This window comes from Lithobates pipiens, unplaced genomic scaffold, assembly GCF_037356315.1.
Source record: "Lithobates pipiens isolate NorthernLeopardFrog02 unplaced genomic scaffold, aLitPip1_a1.2 Scaffold_6, whole genome shotgun sequence".
In the NCBI taxonomy this organism is placed as follows: Eukaryota; Metazoa; Chordata; class Amphibia; order Anura; family Ranidae; genus Lithobates; species Lithobates pipiens.
The window spans coordinates 11054825-11081022 of record NW_027507881.1 but is presented as its reverse complement, the minus strand read 5'-3'; the positions used below and the strand labels follow the sequence as shown (position 1 = coordinate 11081022).

At 43.9% G+C, this 26198-nt stretch overlaps 1 protein-coding gene across 3 annotated transcripts in view; it reads left to right on the top strand.

Moving 5' to 3' along the window:
* LOC143958229 (ubiquitin-associated protein 1-like) overlaps window positions 1-26198 on the top strand; it is a 70844-nt gene that overhangs the window by 30273 nt on the left and 14373 nt on the right. For 2 of the 3 annotated variants that reach the window (XM_077467740.1, XM_077467739.1), the window contains 3 exons: window positions 4397-5128; window positions 6256-6438; window positions 12323-12424. In XM_077467740.1, coding sequence (XP_077323866.1) covers window positions 4442-5128; window positions 6256-6438; window positions 12323-12424 — 972 coding nt within the window. In that variant the 5' untranslated portion in view covers window positions 4397-4441. The remainder of the gene's footprint in view (window positions 1-4396; window positions 5129-6255; window positions 6439-12322; window positions 12425-26198) is intronic. The other variant, XM_077467742.1, reaches the window with a different exon arrangement.

Below are 26198 nucleotides of genomic sequence, written 5' to 3'. Positions count from 1 at the left end.
GTGTGGTGCAAGCATGGTCGGATGGTTGGCAAAGGTGTCATCTCAGGCTGCACACATAGTAAGCTGGGTGGGCTGGGAGTTGGGACTGGCTGATGGAGGGAGAGGGAGGGATGTAACAGAAAACTTCAGCTAGCTACTTTCCTTCTCTCTCTCCCTCCATCCCTCTTTCTTTCTTTCTTTTTCTTTCTTTCCCCCCCCCCCCCCCATCACCCTCTCTCTCTCCTTCCATCCCTCTGTCTCTTTCTTTCTCTCCCCCTCTCTTTTTTGCTTTCTTTTTTTCTCTCTCCTTCTCTCTTTCAATTTTTTTCCTTTTAATTGAAACTACGCCCATTTGTTGCTGCATTTTTTCTCTCCTACTAGACCACTCCAGCAAATGAATGCCCGCCCCTAATTAAAATAATACTCCGCCTACAAAAAAAGTGTCCCTAAACATTTTTTGAGAATGTTGGCAACTATGGATTAGGGTAATAGTATTGATCTCTACCAGCCTTATCGAACATGTTCCCAGTTTTCTATTGACTTCTGCAGCATATCCGCAGCCAACAATATATCCAGTTCACCAGTGGCGGCTGATGTTAAATTTTTTTGGGGGGGCGGGGGCAAACAGTGCACCCACAGCCCCCCCCCCCTCTGGTTGGTCGGGGTAGCCCATACCCCCCCCCCCCTTCCGGTTGGTCGGGTCACCGGGAGCACCGGAGCACTTACCCCATCTATGGCGAGCAGCTCTTCAACCAGGAGACAGGCGTGGCTTCCCCTTCCCCTACTCTCCTCCACAGGCATCACGGTGGCTTCTGTCTCCTCCCTCAGCCAATTGTAACGCTTCTCCTTTAGGCCAATCGGGAAACTGGTCTCAGAAGAATTGGTGTGAAAATAGCGCATATGCATTCGCTACGGTCACTCACCTGGGTGGGAGTGGGGTGCAGCCTCTGGCTCTAATTCCCCCCCCATTGAAATCGATGCATCCAGCGCCCTGCATGTAGATCAGGGGGCCGGACACATAGATGCGGGGGTGGCGCCCGTGTGCCCCTAATGGACAGGCAGCCACTACTGTCCACACTCTTTGACCCTCCACTCCTCTATTAGGTCTGCAATCTCTGATTTTCTAATTTTATAGACATCCTTCCTCAATAGGCATAAAAAACAATTAGCAATGACATAGCATAGGCGCACTGCATCACACAAGCTTATTCCGTAAGGTGCTTAGAAGAGTCCAGTCCAATTTCAATCAATCAGAGAGCAGACTTCAGTAGAAAGATAAGTTGCTATGGATTATTGCACTTTCCACAGCAGTAACTTTACGTTGTTGGTCAGTAAAAAAAAAGTCTTAAATCTCACCCACATATAGCAATGGAAAAAAGCCATTCATATATCCAGTAAATCTTCCGTGTGTATTTAACACTGGGATAATGCACAAAAAATACTGAATAGATGGTATTTGACCACATACAAAAATGTATCCCTCTACATCTGACATATGTTGGAGATGTACCGAACAGACAGGTAACCTTCTGCACATATTATGGAGCTGTAAAAACTTGCAAAACTTCTGGAACTCAATAACTTCCTTAATAGCAGACCTTATGGGAAATCTAACCAAACTTACTCTGGCCACAGCCTTACTCAGGCCTAAATTTGGACATATACCCTACAATGTTTAGAACAATATCCCTACACTAGTAGTGGCAAGGCTCACTATAACCAACCTCTGGAAATCCAGGGACGCACCCAATTTATCAACAGCTATAGCCAGACTAAATATTCAAGCTCAGTACGAACTTATGCTTGCTTATAAAAACTACTACACCATCATATTAAAAAAAAATGGAATACCTGGCTATCCCATCCTAGAGCATCCAACTACTTAAAAGATTGTAACTTGTAACTTATACTTCATTTTGAAGTACCTTTAAGCCATATATGTGCATATCTTTGATGTAGTCTAGCATCCTGGACCTACCTTTTCAATCTGATTTGTAAGTTTTGTTTCCGGTTTTATTTTTTGAACCCAACTATCTAGTTAATTTGGTGACCTGTCCATGCCTACAGTTTGAACCCATTAGGGGTAGACTGGTTCAGGTTATCAAGTATTATATACTTACGCAAAACCTTTTTAAATCAATGTAACTAAGTTTGACACATATGACTAAAGTAAATGACAATTTGTTTTGTTAATTAATAACTTTCAATACAAGTGTATTGTTTAAAAAAAATCTCACCCACATATGTCTATTGGGAAAACATGGTATAATATGGGAAATCAAGCTTTTTTTTAGAGAAGGAGCTGACTGGGACAAGAGAATAACCAAACCCTGAGCCAGTCCAATGTAAGATCAATATATAGATTCCCCGGGGACCTGTGTTCCATATCAGTAGTTATATTTCTTTGTGGTAAATTAGAAGGTCTTGTATTCTCTATAAAAACATTGCAACATTCACTTAACAGCAGTGGGCTTCATTTAGTACAGGGGTCTTCAAACTTTCCAAACAAAGGGACTGTTCTTCAGATTTTTTGGAGGACTGGACTGTGGCCAGTGGGAGTAGAAACTGCCCCAGTGTCAATAAACAATGTTTGTGGTTAGTAGGAGGAGGAATAGTGCCCCATCATTGGTGTCAGTGGGAGGAATAGTGCCCCATAATTGGTGTCAGTGGGAGGAATAGTGCCATGGGAGGAATAGTGTTTTGTCAAAGACCAATGTGTTCGAGAAGTGTCTGTCCACCGTATACGCTTCCTTTGTCTGGTATCAGCAAGATCCAAGACCCCTTTGCCCACCCAGTCACTTGTCGGGACATTCGTGTAGGGTGGAAAACATCAGACTCTTTATTCAAACACAGGCACAAAGAGATATACACTCAGGGGACAACCCACCCTCTTTGCATAATGAAACAGGGTGGGGTAAACTTTACCTCCTCCAGTAACAAGAGACACAAAGGTACATTCAACTTTTCAACTGCAGCCCGCCTTTAGGAGTGGCTGCTGGAGAAACTCCCCCCTGCCCTCCCCTACCCTCTAGCCTCTAACAGCTGACAACGGTTACATTAACATGTAAGTCAATCCACATAAGCATATACATCCCATAATACTTTGCTCCCAAGGCAGACAGAAACAATAGAACAATGGGATACAGCCACACCTCAAACGATCTAGTAAAGTCCACAACAGTCCATGAGACCAAGCCCACACAGCACTCCAGCAGCTGCAAAGGTGGAATTTATCTTCATATTTTCTTGAAGGAAATTGTTCAGAAATATTACTGTCCCAAGTGAAAGAACCCCTTCATTCTTTCATCACAAACCACACATATAAGATGCAGGATTAGTGCAGATCAGACTGGTGTTCTCGGTCACCCTATACCCCTAATAGACACTGGGTCACTTGCACATAGGAGGGTCGGGGGAGCTGGACATGGAGTTGCCAGGGCTATCTAAGGTTAGCTGGGTTCCACAAGCCCCCTGCCCAAAGTGACTCCCGTCACAGTGTTCCATCCTTATTGTCAGTGGGAGGAATAGTGCCCCATCACTGGTGTCAGTGGGAGGAATAGTGTCCTATCATTGGCATCAGTGGGAGGAATAGTGCCCTATCATTGATGTCAATGGGAGAAATATTTACCCTCTTGGTGTCAGTGGAAGGAGTAGTGTCTACTTTGTTGGTGTCAGTGCGAAGAATAGTGTTCCAACATTTATATTAGTGAGAGGAATAGTAAACCATCATTGGTGTCAGTAGGAGGAATAGTGCCCCATTGTTGTTGGTATCAGTCAGGGGAATACTGCCCCATTGTTGGTGTCAGTGGGAGCAATAGTGCTCCATTGTTGGTGTCAGTGGAAGCAATAGTGCTCCATTGTTGGTGTCAGTGGGAGAAATAGTACCCCATCGTTGGTGTCAGTGGGAGGAATCGTGTTCCAACATTTACTGTATATCATTGTGAGGAATGGTGAGCCATCATTGGTGTCAGTGGGAAGAATAATGTCCTGTTGATGTCAGTGGCAGAAATAGTGCCCCATGAGTGGTGTCAGTGGGAGGAATGATGCCTTATCGATGTTGTCAGTGGGACGAATAGTGCCTTATATCAGTGGGAGGAATAGTTCCCAAGGGCCAGATAAAAGCAATCAAAGTGCCACACTTTGGTGACCACTGATTTAGCATATAAGAAGAAAAAAACATCTGTTACCCCATCACAACAACCAATCAGATTCCATCATTCGTTGTTTTCAGTCTAGGCTTTTGAATCAAAGGAGTCTTCTGTGTCTGCTGATTGATCAGAAGCATCCTTATGCACTTTCATAAGTGTCTAAGCGAAAGTAAAAAAAAAAAAAAAAAAATATATATATATATATATATATATATATATATTTTCCTAAGGTAAGTCATGCAATCCTTGTATTCTATCTTTCGCTGCAGCACGATTTCTCTGTAGAGAGGAAGGTCCTGGATTGGGTAGAAAAAATGTATGGTCGAAAAACCTCCACATCTAATATCCGGCCCACAGCTCCTTCATACTGGATGGTGCATGATGGAAAAGGAGTTCCTAAGACCAGACGTAACAGTCCCCAGAGACCTTCTGTGCCTATGCGAAGGAGTAGAAGCCTAAGCATACCTGATGTCCACGTTAGTCGCCCAGGAAGCAGCCGGGGAGCAACAGAGAACACTGAAAAAAATGAAAGACTCTTTGAGGAAGATGGTTACTCTGAGGATGATGAATACTCTTCTTCAGAAGAAAGTGAGATAGAAGCTCGGCAGAGAGAAGTCAGGGCTCGTTTGTGTAGAAGCCCTCAGCCACAGTGGACTCCTAGGCCCCGTACTTCTCCCCTCCTGCCAAGCCCTCCACCCAAATGCTGCTGCTCTCATGCTGAATCTCCACCATCCCACGTTAAAAAGAGAATGTCCTTGACGCCTCCACATAGTTTTAGGAGTGAGGTAGAAGCAGCAAACAAGAGAATTACAGCACTGGTTCATCCCCATAAGGGAAGCTCTGAAGGTAGAGGATCTCCACAGGGCCAACACCAAAGAAGCAACCGTCGTGGATGCGCTTTGAGCCCTACACCACCTCCAACTTCAACATGTTGCTGTCCGCAGAGACCACACAGCGCTGGCTCCATCCCACCAATACGTTGCCACAAGCCCACCAACATGGTAAGGTTTGATTGTTTACCACATGATGTCATAGGAAGCAAATTAACACATGCTAAAACTATAAGAAAAAAACAAATTAAATTATTATTATTATTATTATTATTATACACGATTTATATAGCGCCAACAGTTTACGCATGGCTTTACAATGTATAGGGGGGGGGGACAACACAATTACAGTACAATACAAAAGGTACAGGAGGGCCTTGCCTCCTGTACCTTTTGTATTGTACATTTAAATTAAATACATATATTTTTTTTGTATTGTACATTTAAATTAAATACATATATTTTTTTGTATTGTACATTTAAATTAAATACATACATTTTTTGTATTGTACATTTAAATTAAATACATATCATCATATCGGTAATAGACAATTTAGGATAAATATCCTCAAGTAGCAGATCTCAAAGTCACATGCTGCTTGAGGATATTTCTCAGGAAATAAAAATTTATCAGATTATCTAGAAAGAAGGTCTATTATTAATATGAAGCCAACAAGGCATTGGTTATTTATTTCAACTACTGGACATGAGGAGCAAACAGAGGAAATCAATGTGGGAACACAATGGGGGTAAAACTTTACATCTGGGCAGAAAAGGCAAATAAATATCAAACATAAGCTGGTCCATCGCCTTCCACTAAAATATAAATTCTTGTTTATGGATTTGTTATTTATTATCTGTGTACTTAACCTGTTCTGTTAAAATGTTCCTCTGTTGGAGGCTGGGTTCACACCATTGCGAATTGGATGTGGTTTTTCCGCATCCAATTTGCAATAGCAGGAGATTTTGGCCTGCTCTCTATGGAGCTGGTTTACATATCTCTGCAAGGGGTCTGGTGCGTGTTTTGGTCCATTTCAGGTCCAAATTCAGCCCAAAATTCGGGCTGAAATCGTACCTGAAACGGTGAACCAGGATGGACAAGATGGACCTGACTCCTGCTGTGAGCCACAGGCGACTCATATGTGAACCCAGCCTAAAGCTCCATTTTCTCTCCATATAAAAATCGAAATGTCTGCATTTTAAAGCTCGTTGTGGCGTAAAACTCGACATTCTACAACATTATTATGCCACCAAAAAAAACAATTGTCTTACAGGACCTTTTGCTTTTGTCCCTTCAGTCTTTGAGCCCATACTCCTGCCTTCCACCTACAAGACAAAATTACTCCGACTCCTCAGGGGATGTTCTTCAAGCTCTTAGCCAAGAAGAACAAGATGTCATTGAGGCCGTGACTTCCATGGGATACCCTGTGCGCAGAGCTTTGATTGCACTCCAGAAAATGGGAGGGCAAAGCCTAGAACAGGTAAGCTGATCCTCAGATTTATCCAAGTTTCCTCAACATAACCTAATGCCGGCCATACAAGGTTCGAATTTTGAAAGAATTTTCTTTCGAAAATCGTATCAAAGAATTTTGGTATGAATTTCGCATAAGAATAAGAAAAGAAAATTTCCGGAGAGAAAAGAAGATTCCGGGCCAAGAAAATTATTTTCTGTAACAACATGAGGTGAAATTGAAGGCTTGGTCGGCCGAATTTCGAAAATCAATGGTGGCAACATCGGATCACAAAAAAAATGAATTTTCTGATTTTGAAAAGAAAATTTGTTCGAAATTCGACCGTGTATGGCCTGCATAAATTGTAAAAAAGTCCTATAACTCATTCCAGAGATGACAGCCTGAAACCAAGGCAGAGAAGAGCCATGCCATGCAGGCTCAAGAGTGTCATTATTAACCTTAGGTGGTCTCCACTTCAGAAGAATTTTCTCGGTGTCAAGTGAAGTCACAGAGCTTCGACATTTGTAATCTCATCCCTTTTTCTCTTCTATATTTTTTTTATAAATAAAATGTTGAATTAAGAATTTAAAAGAGTGAGGTTGTAGACTTTGAAGACCTCCATTTTTGGTCCCATTAGGACTAATAAAGTCTGTCATGATGGTAACCCTATGACCCGCTAGCAGACACCACAAGTGAACTAAACCTTGAGGCTGAAGGAAGTGATCTTCAAGAAAATACCAAGGAGGCCCTGGCTAAGGAGACTTTTTTTTTTCTGTTCCTCAAGATACTAATCAGGTACTAACAAGTAGAGAAAGCAGAAGCAATAGCAGTTGTGGAAGGTTCCAGAATGGGAGTTCGAAGAATCTATAGGGAATGAGGGGTAGCTGCAAGTATGTTCCAACAAACGGTTTAGTACATTAGGAGGAGGCAGTAACACCTTACCATAGTGGTCTGTTGATCACTACTGAAGAAACCCTCATGTGATAAATGGAGCACTATGAGCAACCCAAACTCCTAATTTACTACAGTGTGTGTGGATGTCCTCATGGTGGCTGTGTTGGAGTGTATGAGTGTTGGCTCTGCGTATGTTGCATGACTTCTACTTTCATTAGGTTCTGCATCAGGCACCTCAAACTCCCTTTCCACCATCAGATTTCTGCATACATGTCCAGCGACCAAGGGAGGGAAGATGGAAAAAATTGTTACTCGTGCCAAAATCATTGCAGAAAATACAGCCATGTAGGATGAACAGTATGGGTATCATCCAGGTGATGGAGCTTATGTTATTTTTTACCCTAGGTGAGGAGTGTGCGAATTGGCAATGTAGCCTAGATGTACTCAGCTTTGCTGGGGAAGTTCATAAACAGAGGACTGCAAATGACAAGTGAAAATATATTTTTTATATAGACCTTATTGTTTCTACAGTTACCAATCTAGAGACTAAAGGTTTGCATGATGGAAAAATGTGTTTTGTTTAATTTTTGGATTCATTCAATAAGTGAATAATTTTGTTTCATCATATTCATTATGTCAGAATGATTAATTTTGTATATTTGGATTTGTTTCGTATATATTCGTTGTTTCGAAAGTTATTCATTCTAATGCGTTAATTCATTATTTCGGGAGATTACCTATGCATCTGAGTCATCCCTGCTAGTTCAAACCACAAAGAGAAATGGAAAAAGCTGATTGGATGATATGGACTAGAATCGTGTGCATCTAAAATTAAACAAAATACATTTTGTATTCTTTTGTTATGATGGGTTGGATGGATGGATCGACCTCCATCCAACCCAAACACAATAAGTAGGAATCATCTTATTTCACTTTTATACCTTACTGTATTTATTGCAATATGCTTCCATTTCATATAAAGGAAAATGAGAAATGGTTTTCAAAATGTTTTACAATTAAATATGTGAAAAGTGTGGGGGGTACATTTGTATAGTGCCCCCCTGAGTCAATACTTTGTAGAACCCCCTTTTGCTGCAATTACAGCTGCAAGTCTTTTTGGGGATGTCTCTACCAGCTTTGTATATCTAGAGAGGAACATTTCTGCCCATTCTTCTTTGCAAAATAGCTCAAGCTCTGTCAGATTGGATGGAGAGCGTCTGTGAACAGCAATTTTCAAGTCTTGCCGCAAATTATCAATTGGATTTAGGTCTGGACTTTGACTGGGCCATTCTAACACATGAATATGCTCAGATCTAAACCATTCCATTGTAGCTCTGGCTGTATGTTTCGGGTCGTTGTCCTGCTGGAAGGTGAACCTCCGCCCCAGTCAAGACTTTTGCAGACTCTAACCGGTTTTCTTCTAAAGGCCCGTACACACAGTCAGACTTTTTGACAACAAACATGCAAATTAGCTGTTTTGGAGCAACATCTGACCGTGTGTACGCTCCATCGGACAAACTTTTTCTGTTTTCATCAGACTTTTGTTGGCTGTGCGAACGGACAAACTTTTTGACAACATAAGTCCGATGGAGCAAAGTCTGATCGTGTGTATGCAAAAGCATCGGACTTTTGTACAAGGTACAAACACGCATGCTCAGAACCAATGCAAAAGATCAGACTACAATACAGAAGTTGACCAAAGGTGGCGCTGGAGTCATTGAACGTCCTCTTTTAAAGTGTCGTCGGTACGTTGTGACGTCACTACGTTAGTGTTTGTTGTCAAAAAGTCCGATCGTATGTATGCAATACAAACTTGTGGACTACGCCCTTTGTACAAAAGTCCACGGGAAAGTTTGTACAAAGTCCGATCGGGTGTATGAGGCTTAAGATTGCCCTGTATTTGGCTCCATCCATCTTCCCATCAACTCTGATCAGCTTCCCTGTCCCTGCTGAAGCAAAGCATCCCCACACCATGATGCTGCCACCACCATGTTTCACGGTGGGGATGGTGTGTTCAGGGTGATGTGCAGTGTTAGTTTTCTGCCATGCACAGCATTTTGCTTTTAGGCCAAAAAGTAAATTTTGGTCTCATTTGACCAGAGCACCTTCTTCCACATGTTTGCTGTGTCCCCCACATGGCTTTTCGCAAACTACAAACAGGACTCCTTATGGTTTTCTTTCACCAATGTCTTTCTTCTTGCCACTCTTCCATAAAGACCAGATTTGTGGAGAGCACGACTAATAGTTGTCCTGTGGACAGATTCTCCCACCTGAGCTGTGGATCTCTGCAGCCCCTCCAGAGTTACCATGGACCTCTTTGCTCTTCTCTGATGAATGCTCTCGGTCAGTTTAGGTGGACGGCCATGGTAGTTGGTAGGTTTGCAGTTGTGCCATACTCTTTCCATTTTCGGATGATGGATTGAACAGAGCTCCGTGAGATGTTAAAGGCTTGGGATATTTTTTTATAACCTAACCCTGCTTTAAACTTCTCCAAAACGTTATCCCTGACCTGTTGGGTGTGTTCCTTGGCCTTCATGATGCTATTTACTAATTAGGTAACTTCTCAAGGCAATTGGTTCCACTCGATTTTAGTTAGGGGTAACAGAGTAAAGGGGGTTGAACACAAATGCACGTCACATTTTTCAGATATTTATTTGTAAAAACTATTTTGGTCAGAGTTGATGCGGAGATGGATGGAGCCAAATACAGGGCAATCTTAGAAGAAAACCTGCTAGAGTCTGCAAGAGACTTGAGACCGGGGCGGAGGTTCACCTTCCAGCAGGACAACGACCCGAAACATCCAGCCAGAGCTACAATGGAATGGTTTAAATCAAAGCAAATTCATGTGTTAGGCCGCGTACACACGGGCGGACTGTATGGCCTACTTAGTCCGTCGAAACACATTTCAGCGGACAGTACGCTCGTGTGGGGGCTTCAGCGGACTTTTTCAACGTGCGGTCTGGCGTACTAAGTATTTCGGAATTTCCGTAATTCTGTCCGTCAGACTTTGGTTTCAGCGGACAATCCGCTCGTGAGTAGGCTAGTTCGACGGACTAAGAATGGCGCATGCTCAGAAAGGATTTACACGGCGAAAGGTTGCATTGCTGTGTATTGGACTTCCTATTCCTAGTCCCGTCGTACGTGCTGTACACGTCATCGCGCAAGCTTTCGACGGACTGTTTGTGCATCCGTGTGTGGTCAAGTCCATTCATTCGAAAGTATGACGGACTGTCCGTCGGATTGTATGATGGACTAAGTAGGCCATACAGTCCGCCCGTGTGTACGCAGCTTTAGAATGGCCCAGTCAAAGTCCAGACCTAAATCCAGTTGAGAATCTGTGGCAAGACTTGAAAATTGCTGTTCACGGACGTTCTCCATTCAATCTGACAGAGCTTGAGCTATTGTGCAAAGAAGAATGGGAAAAATGTCCCTCTCTAGATGTGCAAATCTGGTAGAGACATCCCCAAAAAGATTTGCAGCTGTAATTGCAGTGAAAGGCGGTTCTACAAAGTATTGACTCCGGGGGGGCGCTATACAAATGTACCCCCCACACTTTTCACATATTTATTTGTAAAACATTTAAAAAAAACATTTATAATTTTCCTTCCACTTCACAATTATGTGCCACTTTGTGTTGGTCTATCGCATAAAATCCTAATGAAATACATTTACGTTTTTGGTGGTAACATGAAAAAATTTGGAAAATTTCAAGGAATATGAATACTTTTTCAAGGCCCTGTATGTCAGTCTGTATATGCGGAGAAAGAATGATTTTATAGTGCAGTTGGTCAGTACTGAAAGCGAGGGCCGATCATTTCCTGATGCCGCGTACACACGATCGTCGGAAAAAGCTCTGATGGTTTTCCTGACGGAATTCGGCTCAAGCTGTCTTGCCTACATACGGTCACACCAAATTCCGATCATTTATAACGCGGTGACGTACAACACGTACGACGGGACTAGAAAAAGGAAGTTTAATAGCCAGTAGCCAATAGCTTCCGTCTCGTAGTTGAATCTGAGCATGCGTGATTTTTGGCGTGTCGGAATTGCATACACACGATCGGAATTTCCGTTGGGAAAATTGAGAACATGCTATAAATTTTTGGCTGGCGGGAATTCAGACAGCTAAATTCCGATGGTGCCTACACATGGTCGCATTTTCCGATGAAAAGCTCTCATCGGTCTTTTTCTGGCCGGAATTCCGATCGTGCGTACGCGGCATAAGAAAAGGTTTAAAAAATTAGGTCTGTCTCTAAAAATTTGACATCAGTACAGAATATCTCCAATATTTATACAAAGCTCCCTCCTCTGGATGGCGGTACGGTAATTCCCACCATTGGCAAACTCTGATTTACTTTGTGTACTGACAGACGACCTCCCTGCAGTAGCCTTTATTATTCAAAGATGTCATCACCATTGTCTCAGCTCATCATAAGACAGATATGCATAATGGACACAGATCTAATGCAGCCAAAGAGTAAATGCAACTGAAACAAACTGTTTTAATCCATTCCTTGCATTGTGCACTGGTTCAAACCTTGTGGACAGCCTTCCCAGAAGAGTTGAAGCTGTTATAGCTGCAAAGGGTGGGCCAACTCAATATTGAACCGTATGGACTAAAACTGGGATGCCATTAAAGGTAATGCGCGTGTAAAGGCAGGCGTCCCAATACTTTTGGTAATATCGTGTATTTCCTATACCATCTAATTCAAGAATACCAGGCTTTATAAGATTGGTGTCCTTCCCATACGTGCAATGTGGCTTGAATCAGGTCAATAGTGTCTGAGAGTGATGGAATAACAGTGGTCTTCCAGTGCGCTGCCATTAAGATGTGCGTAAGCACTAGTTTAGTATGAGATGGGACTGAATCTATTCCCAGGTTTAATACGGCTTCCACCTAGGAAAAAAAAATCTATATGTCACCTCATCAGCTTTATTCCATGTGCAATGCTCATTTTTCTCCAAACAGACCAGTATCTTAACACCTTCTCATTGCAGTTTTTTCTGTCACTTACAACAGGTCTTGGGTTATCTGGGAGCCACAGATCGACTTTGTAAACTTGGGTACGAGGAGGCGCTGGTGGAAGAGGCCATGGAGATGTTCCAAAACTCTGAGATAAAGGTAGATTTATTTTGAAAAATTCTGAATTTTTAAAATACAAAGTAGGCACGTTCAGCTTAATTACAGGCTGTTATTGCCATCTTTGCTATTGTGTGATTAGTGACTAAGGTGACAACAAAACTTTTTTACGAGTGACTGGAAGAAATTAAGCCAAGTAGACATTGCCCATAGCCAAACAGGAAGTGAGAGGAAATCCCTGCAAATTAAGGTAATCCCTTAGGGCAGCCCTCAAAAAAGTGAGGAGCGGGGGTGGACCAGGCTGACCATTTCCTGGCTGAAGTGATCAGCCAGGAAACTGTCAGCTGGAGGACACAGAGCAGCAGGGCCAGACTGCCCTGGCGCCGCTTTGAGCTGAGATGAGGCTGTAGCTCTCCCCCCCCCCCCTCTCTCTCTCTCTCTCTCTCTCTCTTTCTCCTCTTGCGTATCACACACACAGTGGGCATGTCCTGCTCTGTGTCACGGAGCTGGGTCTGTGTTCAGCGGTGTGGTGTAACAAGGTCCCGCTCCCCTAGACTGGCTCGTGTGATAGTAGATTGAATCAGTGCTCCGCCTATGAAACAAGCCGGTCTAGGGGGGCTGGACCTTGTTACACTGCGCCGCCGAACACAGACCCAGCTCACACAGCGGGACATGCCCATTGTACGTGTGATCCAACATTCAGGTGAGTCTGTATTGATGATGGGGCACAGTGAGGCTGCATTTGATGGGGCACAGTATAGCTGCATTGATGGGCCACAGTGAGGCTGCATTGATGGGCCACAGTGAGGCTGCATTCATGGACACAGTGAGGCTGCATTCATGGACACAGTGAGGCTGCATTCACGGGCACAGCGAGGCTGCATTCACGGGCACAGCGAGGCTGCAATGATGGGCACAGCGAGGCTGCAATGATGGGCACAGTGAGAGTGCATTTATGGGCACTGTAAAGCTGCATTTGATGGCCACAGTGAGGCTGCATTGACGGGCATAGTGAGGCTGCATTGATGGGCACAGTGAGAGTGCATTGATGGGCATAGTGAGGCTGTATTGATAGGCACAGTGAGACTGCATTCATGGGCACCATAAAGCTGCATTTGATGGGCACAGGGAGGCTGCATTGATGGGCACAGTCAGGCAGCATTCATGGGCACCATAAAACTGCATTTGATGGGCACAGTGAGGCTGCACTGATGGGTACTGATATGCTTTATGTTAATATTGTTAAAGTTGTTGTTAATATTTATTTTTGGAACTTTATTCTGCTTAAAACATTTAACAGTGTCATTTCATGAGATAATTTACAAGGGCGTATTTAGGGGCTGACTTATGGGTGGGGCAGGATAGGGGTTGGGTGGGGCAACTGGTGGCAAGTAACTCTTAAGGCCTGGCTAGTGACTTCAGCAATTTTGAGCCCTGCCTTAGGGACCCCCCCCCCCCCAGCTCACCAGAACTATGGTGTCCCCATTGGAAGATTTTTCCTCTATTACTTTTTCAGGGGACAACCCAAAATGTGGGATTTTCTTTTACTTTCACCTTCAATGATAATGGTAAACAGGACAAATAGAAAGGAGGAATCTCCCCAACGGGGGCACAGACAGCAATAAAACCGGACAAGGGTTCTAATCCCTCTCTGCTCTATTTTCCTTTACTTATACTTTAAAACTGAACTCCATGTAGGATATTAATTCAATGCATTCATGAGCTTGGCACAATGTAAATATGCATATATCATACCTGAGGGACCTTTAGGGAGGTGATAATCACTGTAGTAGTCAGCGCTACTACAGTGATTGCATCAATCATCCGGGTCCCACCGCCATTTACAGAACACCTTGTATTCTTTCTTTTTTTTATTCTTTGATTGGACAAGGTGCTCATCCCTGTCCCTCCTCTCCACCTTGTCCAACCAGAGAACACATTGCGTTCATTGAAAAAAAAGAAATACAAGGCATTCTGTGAATTGCAGCAGTGCCAAGCTGCCCCTTATGGTCAGGATGCAGTGGAACAGTGGACCCAGAAGATCACAGTAATCACTGTAGTAGTGCCAACTTTCAGGTCTAAGCTCTTGTACACACGGTCGGACTTTCCGACAACAAAATCCTGGGGATTTTTTGCGACAGATTTTGTCCGAAACTGGTGTTGCATACACACGGTCGGACAAAGTTGCCGGAAAATCCGATCGTACGGGAACGTGATGACGTTTGGGACTACGTTCAGGCTAGTAGCCAATAGCTTTGGTCTCGTAATTTGATCTGAGCATGCGTGGCACTTTATCTGATCGGAATTCTCTACAAACGATCGGATAAAGTCCGATCGGATCATGTTGTCAGAAAATGTTATATCCAGCTCTCAAACTTTGTTGGTCGGACATTCTGACAGAAAAAGTCAGATGGAGCCCACACATGGTCGGATTATTCGACAACATGGTCCGATCAGACATTTTCCGACCGTGTGTACAAGGGCTAAGAGATGCATACTTACATTAGTTCAAGCTGGATGTAATTATGCAATAAAGATCATACCTGGAGTTCAGCTTTAACATGCTGAATGATCACATTTACTTTTATTGCTACGCTCACTAGCATACATTTTCATGTGTGGTAACCCTACTTGAGCTGGATGCACACTGTTGCAGTGCATGAACGTGCATTGTTACCTCTTGCATAAATGTAGTGCATTTTTTTGAATGGGCTGCTTAATGCGCCAAATTGCACCAAATATGTGCATGTGCTATTTTTTTCCCCATAAAAGCTTTTATTGAAGCAGAAGGATGCAATGTCATTGTGAAACAATTCCAATGTACCAAGTGTCGTATATGGTTGGTGTGACAGAAGATACAACCAGAGCAATACACAAAATCCAGTTGCAATACAGGTGATGCATCAAAGCAGGGGTCAAGTCCTAGGAAAGAAAGGCGTGGGAACTCACCCAAGATCCCCCCCCTCAAAAATGAAAAAGTGTGTGTGTGTATGTATATATATATATATATATATATATATATATATATATATATATATATATATATATATATATATATAAATATAATACGTACCCCTTTTTTAACAAATAATGTGCAAAATTTTTAAATTTTTTGTAAATTGCCAGCCTTTCAAAATCCAAATGCATTAAACAAAAAAATATAGAACAGATGCAACAACAAAATAATTTAACCTGTATGCTATACTAACAAAACAAAACACCACAATGTGTGATAATGGTTCCCTCGCAGGGCCCCTCCTGCACCATGCTTCTATGCAGGCTCTGATATGTGGGGCCCCTCCTGCCCCAAGGTGTCCGCACACATGTGTTGGTCTGTGCAGAAGAGTGAGGTGGGGAGTGCTGAGTGTGCCGGCCCGGGGCTGCCTGTATTGATTGTGAAAAGTGGGGCCCAGGCTCCGGGCTGCTCACTCCTCAGTGCCCATCAATGCAGCTTGATCAGCGCCCATCTAATGCAGCCTTACCAGTGCCCATCAATGCAGCTTTGCCAGTGCTCATCAAATACGGCCTGATCAGTACCCATCAAATGCAGCCTTACCAGTGGCCATCAATACAGCTTTGCCAGTGCTCATCAAATACCGCCTGATCAGTGCTCATCAAATACAGCCTGATCAGTGCCCATCAAATGCAGCCTGATCAGTGCCCATCAAATGCAGCCTGATCAGTGCCCATCAAATACAGCCTGATCAGTGCCCATCAAATGCAGCCTGATCAGTGCCCATCAAATGCAGCCTGATCAGTGCTCATCAAATACCGCCTGATCAGTGCCCATCAAATACAGCCTGATCCGTGCCCATCAAATACAGCCTGATCAGTGCTCATCAAATACAGCCTGATCAGTGCCCATCAAATGCAGCCTGATCAGTGCCCATCAAATGCAGCCTGATCAGTGCCCATCAAATGCAGCCTGATCAGTACTCATCAAGTACAGCCCGATCAGTGCCCTTCAAATACAGCCTGATCAGTGCCCATCAAATGCAACCTGATCAGTGCCCATCAAATGCAGCCTGATCAGTGCCCATCAAATGCAGCCTGAACAGTGCCCATCAAATGCAACCTGATCAGTGCCCATCAAATGCAGTCTTACCAGATGTAATTGAAGTGTGTTTGTAGTTTGTTCATTCCATTCTGGGAGTATTTATGGGTTGCATTGGCCGGCACTTGCAACCACAGAGATGGGTGGATTGCGGGCTTTGGGCAGCAGTTCCGTCTTGTGGGGTTGATTTACTAAAACTGGAGGATGCAAAATCCAGTACAGCTCTCCATAGAAACCAATCCGCTTACAGGCCCCCCCCCCCCATCTCGCCAGAACACTGTGATCAGCGCTCTCTGCCATTGGCTGAGAGTGCTGATCGGGAGTCATTCGGCTGCTGGTTTTCCAGCATGCCCGACTGACAGATGGCTTCTGTCGGACAGACCGGCATACACACGCGCCGATTGTCAGACGGTTTTATTTGAACCAGCTGCTGTCTCCCGACATTTGGCCCAGTGTGTACGGGTTTCATAGTTAAAGCAAAAGTAAAGTAAAATCATTAGATGCAGCGGCTGCATTCATTTTCCTTTTTTTAGGCTTTTTTTTTAGGCTTTTACCCTCTGTTTTCACCTGGTGATCTGGCTGGTAACACACCTCCTGTATTAGCGCGCCCCCTGTATTAGAGCGCACAGGGGGCACGTTTGAACAGCAACATTGTCAATCTGGGCAGAAGGGGAGTGTTAGATGTACTAGCAGATTTTAAATATACCAACAAACTGAAGCCAAACTCCAGCTTACTTTGTGGTTTACACAAGCGGTTACAGCAACAGTTTTTTTTTTTTTTTTTTTCCCTTTTGGGATAAAGTTTTTAAATGAATAAATAAAAGCTGATCATTGCAAGCATCGCTGTCAATGGTAAATGGTTTGTCTCTGCAGTGTTAACCGCTATATTTGCAGGAGAGCTTGTTCTGTTGACCTACTGGCCAGATCACCAGATGAAAATAAAGCAAAGAGAGCCTAAAAAACAAAAAAAAACAAAAAAAAAAAACAAATGCAGTCATCACATTGGTAATTGGTAAGCTGCGATATAATAAATGTTTCCTTTTGGATTTAATATCGCTTTAAGACCCACTGCTAAGCCCCGTGATTGGCTATAACAATATTGTACGCGGTATTTTTTAGGCGTCTTGTCAACATCTTCCTTTCTCATAATCTACAAATGTAATCATATATTTATTTCTTTTGATTTGCACTCTAGTAACCTTCCTCAGTCATTTCATTTATTTTTTATTACGTCTCGATGCTCACTTATGTTTTTTATTTGTATACTAGCAATCCTTATAGGGGAATTTCCCTCCCCCCCCTCCACTATGGCACTGGGATACGTCTTTATAAGTATTCTGAACAACTATGTTTTATTGTTTACGCGTGTATGTTAGGTCATTTTTTTTCTTTGTCGCCATTATTTTTCTGCTATTAAAGTAATTGTAAAGGTCAGTTTTTTTTTATTTTGTTCTTTTTTTTTTTAAGTAATTGTAAAGGTCAGTTTTTTTTTTTCTTTAAATAACAAACATGTTATACTTACCACCTCTGTGCAAGGGTTTTGCAGCACAGAGTGGCCCCGATCCTCCTTTTCTGGGTCCCCCCCCCCCGCTGTGCTTCTTGCTCCTCCTCTTCTCAAGTGCTCCCATGGAGAGGCGTTTTCCATGGGGCCACTGGTGCGGGCGCGCTCCCAAGTCCTGCTGCTGCGTCCATTGACACAAACAGCAGGACTCGGCCACGCCCCCCCGCCCCCCGTGTCACTGGATTTGATTGACAGCAGTGAGAGCCAATGGCTCCTGCTGCTATCAACCTATCCAATGAGGACAGAGACAGCGGCTGGAGCTGCTGTGCTAGTCCCCGTCGCTGGAACGATCGGGTTCAGGTAAGAAAAAGGGGGGGGGGAGGGGATGGTCTGGGGGGCAGCTGCAGCACAGGAGGTTCTTCACCTTAACACTGAGGGTTTTAAGCGTTAGCAAGGTGCAGGTGCACGTTCGAATCCGTCGGACTTTTGGAGTGATCGTGTGTGGCCAAGTCCGCTCGTTTTAAAGTCCGGCGGACCTCAGTTGCAAAGTCCGGCGGATTGTCCGCCGGACCAAGTCCATCGAAAAGTCTGGTCGTGTGTATGCGCCATTACTCTTTCACCTTCTGACTTAAGTTCCAGTTTGAGTTCCATGGGCCGCAGTGTGGTGAGATGCGGTGGTCGGTGGATAGCGTTGAGATGTGCTGAACAAAAGTGCTGCGTGCCGTACTGTATTTCAGCGCACACCACCAGCCTGATAGGAAAAAAAAGAAGCATTTTGCTTTGTGATATGTTGGGACCGTGGCGGGCAAGGCTGTCCAGTGAAGTCCCTGGTGTGAACGGGGCCCCCCCAATGCCTTTAGTTTAGGGGCTTACATCTACTTTAAGCATCTTTCCAGATGTTGGGAATGTGGTCCGGGGCCAGGAAGCCACTGGTGTTCTAACATGTGAATGAATATAACATGCATGTGTATATAACATTCCTTTTATACTTTATAAAGACCCGTCTTCCAGATACAACATTTCCTTACAGCTTGGCTGTTCTTTGCTACGCCGGCCGAGCTATGACTGATTTCTATGCTGGGAAAATTGTTCATTTCCTGTTTGCATGAAGCCAAATCAGAGATCAGACAGAGACTGTGAGAAAGGCCACGTCCCACTCCTAAGAGTGCAGACTGGTCCTCGTCACAGGGTCACAGACAAATTGTGCCTCTCTATGGATCTTTCTTATCTTGTTTTCGCATGCAGTTAACTCGCAGCATTCTATATGTAGCGCTATCCCCAGGGGCGGACTGACAACTCATGTGGCCCCGGGCAATAGGAGATTATGGGGCCCCCAGGCAATAGATCATGGGGCCACACAGTATACACACACACACGTACAGTATACACACACAGACACAAAATATACACACAGAATACACACTGAAAAGGTACTGGAGAGGCGGGGCAGCTATAATCAATTTTTTACATACTGTCCCTGGTTTTATTGAGGCTGGCAACCCTGATGGGGCCCCTTAGTGGCATGGGACCCTCGGGCAGTGCCCGATCACCCGAATAGTCAGTCCACCCCTGGCTACCCCCATAGGAGTCACTGTAGTTTATCTAGTTCTTTCCCAAGATTAGTGCAGAGGTAGCCAGGCACACAGCAACAATTCATTCACTTTGCCTCACTAATCAGTCTAGAGCAGTGGTTCTCAACCTAGGGGTCGGGACCCCCTCGGAGGGGGGTCGAATGACAATTTGCCTGGGGTCACCGAATTCTGGTCTGTTCCTCAAGCCCGCTCCGGTAGCCTCCTAGTGGGGCTGTCCCTGGAGCCCGCGGCCACTCATTCAGTTCACCACATGACTAGAGGTCAGCTGACTGGTGAGGAATGTGAAGTGGGAGGGGCCGGAGGAGACCCTAGCTCCTGATTTTGGCCTAGGTGTCACTGCTGCGACACACCACAAAGTCGGAGACACAGTGAGTAACACTACCTGTGATTATAGTTGCCATTAAAAGTGCCCACTACAGTTCTCCGATCAGCAGATGACCTTGATCAAGAGTACCTACACACGATCGGAATTTTTTTTGCAAAATCTTTCTTATTTCATTTTTCATTAGCATACACAATTAGCCCACGCAGGGGCCAAACCTTTGCCCACGCAGGGGCAGTTCTTCTGCACGATTGGAATTTTGGTCGGAAAAAGCTCTGATGGTTTTACCAACGGAATTCCAACGGAAATTTCGCTCAAGCTGTCTTGCATACACATGGTCACACCAAATTCCAAATGTCAAGAACGCGGTGACGTACAACACATACGACCGGACTAGAAAAAGGAAGTTCAATAGCTAGTAGACAATAGCTTCCGTCTCGTAGTTGAATCTAAGCATGCATGAGTTTTTGTGCGTCGAAATTGCATACACACGATCGGAATTTCCGATGGAAACTTTTGCCGTCGGAAAAATTGAGAACGTGCTCTCAATCTTTTGCTGGCGGAAATTCGGCCAGCAAAATTCCGATGGAGCGTACACACGGTCGCATTTTCCGACGAAAAGCTCTCATCGGTCTTTTGCTGGCTGAAATTCCAACTGTGTGTACGCGGCATAAGTTGGCTGATCAGAACTTTCCCCAGCACTGCCACTCATCCCAACTCTCCACCAAGGAGTAAGAGAAGGAATAAAAATGGAGAATATATGGAAGGGAGAGGAAAAGAGGTGGAGTAACAAAGAAAAAGGGAGAGAAAGAATAAGAGAAATTACAAGAAGGACAGCAAGAGAGGGATGGGGGGGGCCGAGAAATGAGGATAGAGAGGGATAAAAGGGAAAGAAATGAGAATAGACAAAGGAGTGGTACATCCTAAAATGTACCATAAGGGGTTTTAATACTGTTTGAGTGGAAGGGACTTGGGTGCTGAAAACCCACGCAATGAAAATAATTTTACTGTTAGGGGTCCCCACAACTTGGGAAATTTTATCAAGGGGGTCACAGCACTAGATGGTTGAGAACCACTGGTCTAGAGCAAGGGTGTCAAACTTAATTTCATTGCAGGCAGACGTGAGATCTTGCATGGAGCCCCAGAACAAGGGAGATTGACAGTTATGTTGTGTTTCTTCCATTTGCGAATAATCACACCAACTGTTGTCACCCTCTCACCAAGCTGCTTGGCGATGGTCTTGGTTGCCTAATCCAGCCTTGCGTAGGTCTACAATCCTGTCCCTGACATCTTTATCGACAGCTATTTGGTCTTGCCCATGGTGGAGAGATTGGAATCTGATTGATTGATTGCTTCTCTGGACAGGTGTCTTTTATACAGGTAACAAGCTGAGATTAGGAGCACCCCAGTGCTCCTAATCTCAGCTTGTTGCCTGTATAGAAGACACCTGGGAGCCAGAAATCTTGCTGATTGATAGGGGATCAAATACTTATTTCACTCATTAAAATTCAAATCAATTTATAACTTTTTTGAAATGCGTTTTTCTGGATATTTTTGTTGTTATTCTGTCTCTCGTTGTTATAATAAACCGACCATTAAAATTATAGACTGATCATTTCTTTGTCAGTGGGTAAACGTACAAAATCAGCAGGGGATCAAATACTTTTTTTCCCCTCACTAACCTGTAAATGCTTTTAAACCATTACCAAAGGAAATTTTTTGCAAGTCTATGGGCTTGAGCAATTTTAAGAATTGACATGTTTGGTATGTGTTTACTTGATGCAACCCAGTTTTTCATATTTTACCAAACATTGGGTATAGTCTTGCGTGTGTTTTCACTGAAATTCATTTTCGTGTATTTTTTTTCCTGAAAATTTGTATTTGATAAATAGCTGCGCAAATATCGTGCAACATACAAAATTGCAACTACTATTATTTGATTCTCCGAGGTATTTGCTTTCATAAAATATATATTTTTTTAGGGATTACAGTAATTTGTAGCAAAAAAAATTTAGATTTTTTTTAATGTGTGAAAAAAAAAAAAAAATCACCCCGATAGTTAAGTGGTTAATAAAAGTGGGCAAGGAAAGTCCTAAAAGGAAGAACTAGTGAGTGGCCGATGCCTTGGAAGTGCTACCTTGAGCTGGAAATATTTTCCGACAAACTGCTCCGATCGAACATACTCCGATCATGTGTAGCCTACTCCGACGGACAAGGCATGCTCAGATCAAATTCCTAGACCAAAGCTATTGGCTGCTAGCCTGAACGTAGTCCCGTCGCAACGAAATAACGTCATGACGTTATGTACAATTGGATTTTCCGACAACTTAGCCCCTGTACACATGGTCGGAGATTCTGACAACCAAATCCGTCGGATTTTGTCCATCGGATTTTGTCCGTCAGATCTTGTCCGAAACTGTTGCATACACACGGTCGGACAAAGTTGTCGAAAAATCCGATCTTTCAGAACGTGATGACATAATTTCGTTACGATGGGACTACGTTCAGGCTAGTAGCCAATAGCTTTGATGTAGGAATTTGATCTGAGCATGCGTGGCACTTTGTCCGATCGGAATTCCCTACACATGATCGGAGTATGTCCGATCGAACCAGTTTATCGGAAAATATTTCCAGCAAGTTGGAAAATTTGGTCCGACAGATATTCTGATATTCAGTCCGATGCATACCACACACAGTCGGATTATCTGACAACACGATCCGATAGGACACATTCCGACGGATTCTCCGACTGTGTGTACAAGGGCTTAGTTCGACCGTGTGTATGCAACATCACTTCCGGACCTCTTCCGGAATTAATCAGTCGGAATTACTCCAACGGATTTGGTTGTCGGAATCTCCGACCGTGTGTACAAGGGCTATGACCGCTCGTGGTTTAAATGCATACGTTGACTTTTTATTAGCCTTGTGCATAAAAAATTCATCATCTTGTTTCCCTTAGCAAATAATCAAACTTTGAAAGCTTAGCTGTTGCTATGGAGAAGAAGAACACTTTTTCCTGTATTAGGCCTGCTCTGTGTAAATGTTTCTTTGCTAAATAATACTGCGAGGGAATTATGATTTAGTAGGTTATGAGTGAAAAAGTGAAATGCTATGCGGGATGAGTCATAATTTAAATATCTCTCAGTCAGTGCTGTTATTAGAAGCGGACTTAACGTATTATAAAGAGACCATTAATCAGGAAAATCATTAGAACTAAAAGAAGGAGCTTGAGCCAACACGGAGCAAACTCATGGTTATGGAATGAACGAAGAAAACTTTCGTCGTTCTTGAGGTTTAAAGGGTACCTGTTATCCATACACATGAGAGAAACCGTTCTTCGGGTCCAATCTTTAGTTACAATGCTGGTTCACTAGAGAGTAGACACGACATTGGTTTGAGGAAGCCAAGTCTTTCATGGGCCAACATTGAGCAAACTAATTTCTATGGAATCGAGAAAACGTTTGCCTTTTGTGAGATTTGGGGGTCCTTGTTAACCTAAACGCATCAGAGCAACCATTCTGTAGGTTCAGTCTTTAGTAACACTGCTAATTCACTAAAAACGAATGCCTTGACATTGGAATGAGGAAGCCAAGTCTTTCTTGGGCCAACACTTGGCAAACTCGTGTCTATGGAATGGAGAAAAGGTTTGCTGGTCGTGAGGTTTAAAGGGTCCCTGTTAACTATACGCATGAAAGAAACCATTCTGTAGGTCCAATTTAGCTAGCCCACTAAAGACTAGAGACACAGCATTGATATGAGGATGCCAAGTCTTTCCTGGGCCAACAATGAGCAAGCTCATGTCTATGGAATAAGGAAAACGTTTGCCTGTTGTGAGGTTTAGGTTTCCCTGTTAGCCATACACATCAGAGAAACTATTCTGTGGGTCCAAACTTTAGTCACACTGTTAATTCACTAGAGGCACAACATTGATATGAGGAAGCCAAGTGTTTCTTGGGCCAACACATAGCAAACTCATGTCTATAGAATGGAGAAAACATTCCGGTCTTGAGATTTAAAGGGTCCCGGTTAACCATACGCATGAGAGAAACCATTCATTCTGTAGCTCAAACCTTTGGTTGCACTACTAGCTCACTGTGGCAGCTGGGGTTCAATATTTTTTTTTTGGGGGGGGGGGGGGCGGCAAACCAAAGCCACCTCCACTACCCATGGGAGACAGACAGGAAGGCGGCAATCAGAGGCCTCCTTACCTTAGGAGGATCCGGGGTAGGGCTGCTGCTTTCCGGGATGGACAGTATACAGTGGAGCTCCAGAATGGAGTGCTGGATCTGGCTGCGGGTGAGCTGGCCCTGGAAGAGGGAGCCAAGTCTGGATAAGTTGGTCGTGCTTCTTCTCCGTAGGAGGATCTGATGCTGATCCACTGGATTATGGCTCCCGGCTGGAGAGGACCGTGTCGCTGGCTGAGCTGCTCCCTGACTCATCCTGATGGCTTCAGTCTTCCTGGCCAAACAGGAAGTGGCTCCTGAGACCCGATTAGCCTAAACTCCCTGGCTAATCTGGTCTCAGGACCTGCTTCCTGATTGGCCAGGTGTCAGAAACCATGAATCAGACTGAGACAAAAGTACATTTAAATCTCACTTGTTTAATAATAGAATAAAACAAGGTAAACAGAGTAAACGTAGTCAAAACATAGCCAGAGTTCAGGAACCGGAAAGGATAGCCAAAATGTCAAGGAGCCAGAGATGATCATAGTAGAACAGCAAGCAGGATCTGGAGCAAGAAGGAATATCAGCCAAGCAAGTCTTTAACAGGAACACAGGAGGACGTCTCTAGAGATGTGACCAAGGCGAAGGCAGAGATCATCTGGGCTGGATGTAGGCAGGACTGACGAGCAGGATATCATCAACAGGTGAGTCACTGTGGAGAGATAGGAGCTGGCAATTAGCCAACAGCTGGCAAGGACTGACAAGCAGGATATCATCAACAGGTGAGTCACTGTGGAGAGATAGGAGCAACTGGCCAACAGCTGGCAAGGACTGACAAGCGGGATATCATCAACGGGTGAGTCACTGTGCAGAGATAGGAGCTGGCAATTAGCCAACCCCTGAGCGGCCAGCTCAGACAAGGAAGGGCTGACAAAAGTGAAAAAATTTGTTGCGCTAAAAAGCAAAATCAATCTATATAAAACAGAAATAGCTGCTAACACAAATATTGCTGGAAACAATATATAAAGATATATGGACAATGATATAGCGCTCTATTCAAAACAAACAAAATATATATATAAAAAAAGTTCATAAACAAAAATATAGTGAATGGCTTCAAAATACGATATCCTCAGATATGGTGATCACATCCAAAGGCAGAAGAAGGAATAGTCATAATCCATTTCATACGCAGAGGAGGAGGGGAACCGTCACCAACACCCAAAAACACTGACTCTTACCATAGATGTACAGATAAAAACGCATGTAGTAAATCACCAAGGGGGAGGCAGTTTTCTATGCTGATTTCCCTTCGTCTACAGAAGCGCAATCATCTCAATGGGAGTCGTCCAATGGGAAAAGAGGATTCCTATTTCTGTTTAGTAGGCACTTCACTTCCCAGGAACTGCTTAAATCTCCAGACCAACAATCCTCCCAAAAACCATAGAAAACATAAAACAAAGTGGCCTCATTGCGCAGGTATACTGATAAACCAATAATCTTTTTATTCTCTAAAACCGTAGTTGAACTCACATTTAAGATGAGATATACAGGCATCAAATGACAATCGGCTACAGATGGAAAGAACGAATGAAGACCACTCCTGTGCTCCTTCTGATGTCACCAGGTCCCAAAAAACGCCCGACGTTTCGCCACCAACGTGCGTCCTCAGGGGCATGACCGTGACAGAAGAAGGAGAGCTATAAATACAGATAACTATCAAACAATTAGTGGCCTACCTTGATTCAGGTGTCAGTCTGTGGCTGCAATGTGCAACCCATTAGAAATCACCGCCGCCCCACCATGTTCCCAGCACATTCAATTGCATTCAAACAGGGGGAAGGTAAACAAGGTGACCACTTCCGGTGCGCCGTGCGTGTCAAAACACCGGACTTCCGGTCTAAAGATGCGCTCCAGCGGAAAGAAAAAAACCCAAATGAAAACGAAAAAAGAAATAGGAAAATTGTGTCCTGCACAAGAGAAAACCCAAACAGACCATATCGATCCACCCAACGAGTGCCCCAGGGCATCCAGCCCCTGAAGCAACCTCGTCAGGTCACTCAGTATACCCGGAAGTGAAGTACGTCACACGGCGCACCACTTCCGGTGTATAGATGCGTTCCACCTCACAGAGCCACTGCATGGATGGCAAACTTCCGGTCCTGCGCAGAGCACTCAGCAGCG